The sequence below is a fragment of the Chrysoperla carnea genome, chromosome 1, assembly GCF_905475395.1.
Source record: "Chrysoperla carnea chromosome 1, inChrCarn1.1, whole genome shotgun sequence".
Classification (NCBI taxonomy): Eukaryota; Metazoa; Arthropoda; class Insecta; order Neuroptera; family Chrysopidae; genus Chrysoperla; species Chrysoperla carnea.
This window is the reverse complement of record NC_058337.1, coordinates 139,401,752-139,410,065: the sequence shown is the minus strand read 5'-3', so window position 1 is coordinate 139,410,065 and position 8,314 is coordinate 139,401,752. Positions and strand designations below refer to the sequence as shown.

General features: G+C 30.8%; 3 protein-coding genes across 3 annotated transcripts; 1 reads left to right on the top strand and 2 right to left on the bottom strand.

Annotated features, from left to right (window-relative positions):
- Positions 1-2,466: 2,466 nt before the first annotated feature.
- LOC123296440 (DNA polymerase III subunit alpha) lies at positions 2,467-4,820 on the bottom strand. The gene is made up of 2 exons (XM_044877916.1): positions 4,244-4,820; positions 2,467-4,055 (listed from the first exon to the last, which is right to left on the bottom strand). The coding sequence occupies exons 1-2, from the start codon at positions 4,818-4,820 to the stop codon at positions 2,467-2,469; spliced, it is 2,166 nt and encodes a 721-aa protein (XP_044733851.1).
- Positions 4,821-4,982: 162 nt separating this feature from the next.
- On the top strand, positions 4,983-5,696 carry LOC123296431 (tyrosine recombinase XerC-like). Its single transcript, XM_044877906.1, has 2 exons — positions 4,983-5,169; positions 5,296-5,696. Exons 1-2 carry the CDS (start codon positions 4,983-4,985, stop codon positions 5,694-5,696), a joined length of 588 nt encoding a protein of 195 aa, XP_044733841.1.
- Positions 5,697-6,081: 385 nt separating this feature from the next.
- On the bottom strand, positions 6,082-8,285 carry LOC123296424 (putative ankyrin repeat protein RF_0381). The gene is made up of 3 exons (XM_044877895.1): positions 7,880-8,285; positions 6,466-7,681; positions 6,082-6,163 (listed from the first exon to the last, which is right to left on the bottom strand). Exons 1-3 carry the CDS (start codon positions 8,283-8,285, stop codon positions 6,082-6,084), a joined length of 1,704 nt encoding a protein of 567 aa, XP_044733830.1.
- Between the last annotated feature and the right edge of the window lie 29 nt (positions 8,286-8,314).

The following is an 8,314-nucleotide window of genomic DNA, read 5'->3' as shown; positions in this document are numbered from 1 at the left end:
CCTTTTGAATCTTATAATTAAAATTGTATATCAGGATCATGATAATGACATGCCTGTTTAAAAAAACAATTTTCTTTCTTTCTTTCGTCACTTGACATTTGTATTTTCGTGGACCCTCTAAAAATGTCAGAGGTGTAATTTGTTCTTTTTCTTTGTCATTATAAATGTTAATGATATCTTTTTCATGTGTATTTTCTTTGTACGTATAGGTAAAAAAATTAAAATTATTTATTTAGAAAAGAGATGGCTAAAGTTGTAATATTTTGATAAGATAGGAAAGTTAGGGAAGTTTTTGTTAAAGTTAAAGAATTTTTTATAATTGTTGGTAATTTTTCTTAAATTTGTTATTTAAATCGTATTATAGGTTCTAATTAAGGTTGTCTATGATTTCGTTAATCGTTAATATATTTGTACTTTTCTTTCTTAAATTTATAATTCATGCTTAATGTGAAAATTATTTATTAGTCGTCTACTAAAATTTGAATTTCTGGATAAATAGTCTACTAAAATTTCTAGTTAAGGTTTTATTTATTAGTCGTCTACTAAAATTTGAATTTCTGGATAAGGGATACAGGCTAAAAAATTTCTAATTAATCGTTAATATATTTGTACTTTTATTTCTTAAATTTGTGCTTATAATTAAGGTAAAAATTATTTATTAAGAGATAGTTAGATTTGTTATTAAAAAATTTTGATAAATTAATAATGTTTTGTTAAAGCTTAAAAATTCTTTAACATTTTTAGAAGTTTTTCTTAAAGTTGTTATTTAAATTGTATTATAGATTCTAGTTAAGGTTGTCTAAAATTCTATTAATCGTTTTTCTTAAATTATAGTTATACTTAGTTAGACAAATGTGAAAATGGATGCATATCGTTGAATGGGGCGAATTTTATTGCTTTCTTTATACATGGGGTGATTGCTTTAAAAAATTTTTTTTTTTTTCAAAAAAAAAAATTTTTTTTTTCCTGACTCTTGGGGAATGTTCCGTAATTTATGTCAGTTAAAGTACATAAATTACGAACAAATAGATTATATAAAATAATTGAACTACTTTCTTATGCGCAATGATTGATGCGCGAATTAATTTACTAAGCTACTGCTTGAAGTATGAGAAGATGGTCTCTTCGACTTGATCCACCGAGCAGCAAGCATCGTCAATGTAAAAAGTAATGGATCCTATTTATTAAAATACAATTTAAATTATTAGCATGCGGCATACTTAAAATTAACATGTAAAAACAGTGAATTTCTATTAAATTATCTGGTATGTATTGACGAATTATTATTATTATGGAATTTTTGAGATAGCTTGAAGGGTTTTTGGGTTTTTAATTTTATAATGCATCCATTTTTTTAAACTTTGATATAAGTTTATTTAAAATCCTAGGTTAACATGACTTAGAATTTATTTATCTCCATTTGTAAAAACTTTAGATTTGTGTATTTATTAAATACCTACTAGTATTTGTTTTTAGTAAAACTTAATGTGTTAAATTTAGGATACTGTACCAATTTTGTAATTGATCATGAATTACATAAAATATCTCTCAAGTTTATATTATCTTTGATATTGTTTTTTAACTCTTTCCTTCTGACATTTTGTTTTGTAGGTGTGAAATTTAAATCCATGCGGTAAATTTTGGAAAGGTAAAGAAATGAAGCCCTTACTTGAACATCAAACATTTCATCCAGTTCTGATCTAAAAACCTCTGGACCTGTCAGTTTAAATATCAGGGTGGCTTTAAATAGTACAATTATCCCGGAAACTGTATGGGTGGGCCCTTGCACACTTTTAACTCGTACTCTAAATCTTTTCTTAACTTTGTAACTTCTGTAAATCTTAATCTTAATTTTGATATTCATATTTTAATTTTCTTATAACCCCTTATGGGTTATCTTCTTTTTTTCATCTTTTTTTTGCTTCACTGTAAATCAAATTGCTGATTGCCAGTTGCATTTTCAATTGATGAAAAGCTTTTAGCAGTTATCTTAATACCGCCTTCATCTTTAATGATATCACAATTAACAACTACTAAACTTTTAACGTCAAGTAGATGTACGTAATCTTTTAAAACTTCTTCGCTAAAAATACTTAACTCAAATATATTTTCAGGATCAGAAAGCACTAGGGTAATAAATCTACCTCTTGCTGACATACGAGAATCTTTCTTTTGTATTACACCAGCAATCATAACTCTATTACTGCCATCAGGCAAATTATTATGTAAGTCAGCAGAGCTTAAGATATTTAAGCGATTGAATATTTCTTTGTATTCTGTTAGCGGATGATTTGAGATAAATAGCCCCATGGCCTCAAATTCATAAAAAGCTAAAGTATTTTTATCAGCGTAATCACTTGAAACTAATATTTCTTTGCTTAAGCTAGAGACTTTAATTAAACTAAATTGATTAGATGCCTGCTCTTCATGATAAGAAACCGAATATGCAAGAAGCTTAGAAATGCTTCAAAATAATTGCAATCTATTATCATGTAATTCATCAAAACAGCCAGCTTTAATTAGATTTTCAAGTAATTTACTGTTGATAGCTTTTGGTGGTAATCTCTCAATAAAATCAACAATCGATTTAAAAGCACCTCTTGCATTTCTTTCATCTGTTACTAGCTTACCAAAATTCGGCGTGACTCCTTTTATAGCTCCAAGTGCGAAGATTATAGAACTATCAATGTCATACCGCGGCTTGACCGCGGTGTCTTTTAATTGGTCTCCATGGATACCGAGGTCAAGCCGCGGTATGACAGACTTTACACTAAAATATCCATCAGAAATATTAATATTCGGTGCAATGATTTTTATATTATTATCTTTTGCTTCTTGCAGGAATAAATTAATTTTATCGCGATTATTTAGTTCAAGATTTAAGCATGCAACTACGAATTCTGCTGGATAATTAGCTTTAAGATATGCTGTTTGATATGAAATAACCCCGTAAGCTGCGGGATGTGCCTTGTTAAAACCATAACCAGCAAATTTAGCGACAGTGGCGAAAATAGATTTAGCTTGAGCCTTAGAAATATTATTAGCTATTGCACCTTTAACAAAAATTTCTTCTTGTTGTTCCATCTCAGATTTAATTTTCTTACCCATGGCTCTACGAAGCAAATCAGCAGCTCCTAGCGTATAACCAGCTAAAACTTGAGCAATTCTTTGGACTTGTTCTTGATATATCACTACTCCATAAGTTTCCTCTAAGATAGGCTTTAACAACTTATGCAAATAATCAGGCTGCTGTAATTTATGCTTACAAGCTATATAGGTTGGAATATTTTCCATAGGTCCAGGGCGATATAACGCACCAAGAGCTGTTAAGTCATGTATGGAATCAGGTTTAAGGCGTCTAAGTGCATCTTTCATCCCAACACTTTCAAACTCGAATACGCCGACTCCTTTACCTTTACATAACATTTGATAAGTTTTTTCATCATCAAATGTCATATCGTTAAAATCTATTTCTATATTTTGCTCTTTTAACAATTTCTTACAATCGGTAATAACAGTTAAAGTTTGCAGCCCAAGAAAGTCGAACTTAATTAAACCAGCAAGCTCGCAATATTTCATGGAGTAGCCGACTACCAATATATCGGAGTTAGCATCTTTATAGATAGGTACTATATCAACTAAATCAGTGCCAGCTATTACGATTCCTGCTGCATGCGTTGAGGAGTGGCGATGCAGCCCTTCAAGAATTAATGAGGTATCAAGTACTAGCTTAATTAATTCTAGCTCACCCTCTAAATTATATAATCCGTTACCTTTAGCAGCATTTGCAAGTTCCGGCACTTCTCGTATTGCCTGCTCAAGCGTAACGGGGTTTATTGCACTAAACGGCACTAATTCAGTTAGATAATCTGCAAATTTATATGGTAAGCTTAGTACTCGTGCAACATCCTTAATTACAGCCTTTGCCTGCATTTTACCGAAAGTTATAATTTGTCCTACTCTATTATTACCATATTTAGAACGTACATAATTAATAACTTCTTCTCGTCTTTCCTGACAAAAATCAATATCAAAGTCAGGTATTGAAATACGATCTGGATTCAAAAATCTTTCAAATAATAGGCCAAATTTAATAGGGTCAAGATCAGTAATAAGCAAGCTCCAAGCAACAACTGATCCTGCTCCTGAACCTCTGCCTGGTCCTACTAAAATACCTTGATTTTTACTCCATTTTATAAAGTCCGATACGATCAAAAAATAACCAGAAAATTCACTGTTTTACGATCAGGATATTCTTTAGTAACACCGGCAGAAATACATAATAATACATCATGTGCATCATGCATGCTTTTTTTGCTGAATAGTACTTTATTGGTAGCAACAAGCGGAATATTTAATTTTGATGCTATTTTAATATAATTATCTTCAATATGCTGCTCTTCCGGTAGATCGTGTCGCATGATTTCAAAGTAAAAACAATCTCCAAAAATTTCTTGCAAGTTTCGTGCAAACATTTCAGCTTGTTCTTCTTTATTAGCAAGCAAGCATTTCCCTATAATACCCTCAGTGTAACAACATAATGCTATTAATCCCTCTTGATATTCTTTTAAATCCTCAAAAGTAATATGGTTGCATATTTTACGATCATTTGTAGTAAAGGTGATACTGGATAGTTTAAGCAAATTTTTATAGCCAGTTTCATCTTTAGCTATCAATAATATTTCTGCAAAAACGTTTGCTTCATATTGTATATTTAAAATAACCCCATGAATAGGCTGCAAACCTTTCTTTATTGCATATAAAGCAAACTCTAGCGATCCAAATAAATTCTCTTTATCTGTTAAGCAAATAGCAGGCATTTTATAAGAAGAGGCAAGCTCTACTATTTTTTCGGTAGTTAATGCACTTGCTAAGAAAGAATAGGAACTTTGTGTTCTTAAATGTATAAATTCAGTTTGCATTTTTAATTAGTGTAATCAAAGATTATTAATATATTCGCAAGTTGGACAGGGGTATTATTGATGACAACAATAAACCGTACTCCAGTAAGAGAAAAAGCTAAATCTTTTTTGAAGGATCTGAAAAAAGAACAACCAGATTATAATTACTTAAGAGAATTATTTAGGCATATCCGTAAAGAATTGGGGGTAAAAGTAGACAATAATGCTGCAAAAAAATTACCCTATGTGCCAACAGAAGAAGAGATTGGTAAGTATTATAAGGCTGTTTGGAAATCAAGAAATATGAAGCATGTAGTAATTATTAAGACTTTACTTTATACTGGAGTACGAGTATCGGAATTGGTTAAAATAAAAATATCTGATATAGATATAGATAGTTGTCAAATTATAATTAACCAAGGAAAGGGTAATAAAGATAGAATAGTTCCGTTTCCTAATGCATTTACAGAAGTATTGGCTGTACACATAGAAAATGTGAAGAAAAATAAGACAATTTACCAATTTGAATCTACTTGGAAGAAACCATATTCTGATCGAGGTATTAGAAAAATATTAATGAATTATACAAAAGAAGCAGGTATTGAGAACTCAATATCACCACATAAATTACGACATTTTCTTTTTACATGGATGAAGAAAAAAGGTGTAGATGATGCATTGATTCAACCTTATTCAGGACATGAGAGTCGTCAATCGCTTGAAATATATTCAAAATTATCACTCGTAGACTGCCAACCAGAGTATGAAAAAAAGATAAAAGAGTTCCCTGTTTAAATGTGGCGGCTCATCACAGCTACCTTAACACTGGTCCTAGTAGCAATAAAGTAACCCCGTGCCCACAAATGTCTACCCAAGTATTTTTGTTTTAATATTGGAAATTCCTCTTGCATCTTCTTTGAAGATCTGACTTTCGCTTTTTGTACAAATTCACAGATTTTTATATGAGGTGGAATATTAGCAAAAATGTGTATATGATCGCTTGATACTACTCAATTTTCTATTTTAATACCTAATTCTGTTGCTACCTGTGCAATAATTTCTCGAACCCTCTTTTTTATATCGTAAGTTAATACCTTATATCGATACTTTGTAATCCACACTATGTGATAGCGATGATAGTAAACTGTATGTGATTTCCTGCTGTAATGTGTCATAGTGCTTATGATGCTAACGCATCATCGTGCACATGGCAAGCTAAAGCTTCTCCATCTGGAAGATGGAGGTTTGTACCTCCAAAGGGACTATCAATAAGTACAATTATCAAAGATTTAATTCTACTATTGGTTATCAAAAACCTATGAGTGTTTATCTGACTAATATACAAAATTATCAACAAATAGCCGCTTGAAAAATGCAAAAATAGGAAATAATATTATTCAATAATTTGTCTTGATTTTTCAGTCCATTATATAACTTGACGGTGCCCCTATAAGTATTGTGTTAATTAGGAGAATCAGAACGTTTTTAGTTTCTCAATCATTAATATTTTAATCTGCGTTTTCTGACACCCTCTACAATACAAGATTATACCACCCCTACTAACTCTATATCCTCTGCATTTTGTCCAATCACTGGGGCATAACTACTATATGCAAGTCTATGAGCATATTCCAAATCCTTGGGTTCGTTAGCGACATCTTTGGTTATCTCACATTTTGCACCACTGCATTTCTTACCAAATAATAAGTACCCCAATAATAAATTTCCTTGCCAATCTACTAACAATTTATTGTGAACACTGTTAACAACAGGAGATGTTTTACTACCTATAAATTTTCTTGTATCTTGTTCTATTGTATGTTTTATACCAATCGCATCACGCACTTGAACTATAGCATCCAGTCTAATATCAGTATACCCACCAATATCATCTCTAGAAACTAACTTATCGTACTGTTTCTCATACTTGATATGTAATGCATCTTCTATATCCCTTCGACCTCTTTGATTATCTCCAGTATGCTTCTTGCCAATGTGGTGTTCAGCTTTCTCATTCCTCTCTCCATGATGATGGCGATGTTTGTGATGATTATAACTATTCTCTAAATCTTGATTCCTGATAGCGATGTCTTCTATATTATGATCTTTATATGGCAATGGTATTGGCAGTTGAAAATTTATTAGATCCATACCATATTCCTTTGCTACATCAAAGGCTGTCTTATTATCGTTATTCTTCAGATTTAAATTAGCATTGTTGTCTAGCAGTGATTGAAATATCTGGATATTCTTTATTTGTGCTGCTAAATGTAGAGGTGTATTACCATCTCCATCCTGTATATTTATATCAACTTTATTTGCGATTAATAAATCGATTATATCTTGTTTATTATGTTTAACTGCTAAATGTAACGTAGTACTACCCATATTGTCATGAAAATTGACAAAAAGTGAAATTATTTTATTATCCTTGCTCATTAAGGCCGCTTTGAGTATTGTATCGCCTTTCTGGTTTGCTATTAGCAACATACTAACATCATCTACGAAACTTAATAGTAACTCTATTACTGCCGTATCCATTTTCTTCAATGCTAAATGCAAAGCTGTATTACCATCTTTATCTTGTAAATTGAAATTTGCATTCTTTGCTTGAAGAAATGCAAGAATATCACTATCATGTTTTTTTACTGCCAAATGCACAGCTGCATCACCAGCCTTGTTCTTGATATCAAGATTCGTATCATGGTCTATCAAATACTTTATAACTTGAGTATTGCTTGAATGCATTGCTAAATGTAGAGGTGTATTACCATCTCTATCTTGTATATTTATATTAATTTTATTTGCGATTAATAAATCGATTATATCTTGTTTATTATGTTTAACTGCTAAATGTAACGTAGTACTACCCATATTGTCATGAAAATTGACAAAAAGTGAAATTATTTTATTATCCTTGCTCATTAAGGCCGCTTTGAGTATTGTATCGCCTTTCTGGTTTGCTATTAGCAACATACTAACATCATCTACGAAACTTAATAGTAACTCTATTACTGCCGTATCCATTTTCTTCAATGCTAAATGCAAAGCTGTATTACCATCTTTATCTTGTATATTTATATCTGCTTTATGCTGAACTAACAGATTTATTGCAGATTGATTATCAATTAAAACAGCTGCAGATAATATACTCTTTCCTTCTTGATCTTGAAAACGAATGAATTGAGATATTATTTCACTATTTTGATTCTTAAACACTAAATCTAATAAATTCTTACCGTTATTATTCGAGCCATCTAATAATATTCTACTATTTTTTACCACCGTTAAGAATAATTGTATAATCTTTGGATTTTGTTTCATCACGGCTAAATATATAGGTGTCTCATTATCATAATTCCTAATGCTTATATTAGCCTTCATCTTAATTAAATTACTGATGATATAATTGA

What these genes read in the sequence shown, in the direction of transcription:
- LOC123296424 (XM_044877895.1), bottom strand. Translation starts at nt 8,285, where the DNA reads ATGAAGGCTAATATAAGCATTAGGAATTATGATAATGAGACACCTATA. An exon ending in AAGTTTCGTAGATGATGTTA is followed by an intron (nt 7,682 to 7,879) that starts GTATGTTGCTAA and finishes TAAATATACAAG; the next exon opens with ATAGAGATGGTAATACACCT. An exon ending in CAAAATGCAGAGGATATAGA is followed by an intron (nt 6,164 to 6,465) that starts GTTAGTAGGGGT and finishes ACTTATTGATAG; the next exon opens with TCCCTTTGGAGGTACAAACC.
- LOC123296440 (XM_044877916.1), bottom strand. Translation starts at nt 4,820, where the DNA reads ATGCCTGCTATTTGCTTAACAGATAAAGAGAATTTATTTGGATCGCTA. An exon ending in TACTAAAGAATATCCTGATC is followed by an intron (nt 4,056 to 4,243) that starts GTAAAACAGTGA and finishes TTTTGAATCCAG; the next exon opens with ATCGTATTTCAATACCTGAC.
- LOC123296431 (XM_044877906.1), top strand. Translation starts at nt 4,983, where the DNA reads ATGACAACAATAAACCGTACTCCAGTAAGAGAAAAAGCTAAATCTTTT. An exon ending in GCCAACAGAAGAAGAGATTG is followed by an intron (nt 5,170 to 5,295) that starts GTAAGTATTATA and finishes ATATAGATATAG; the next exon opens with ATAGTTGTCAAATTATAATT.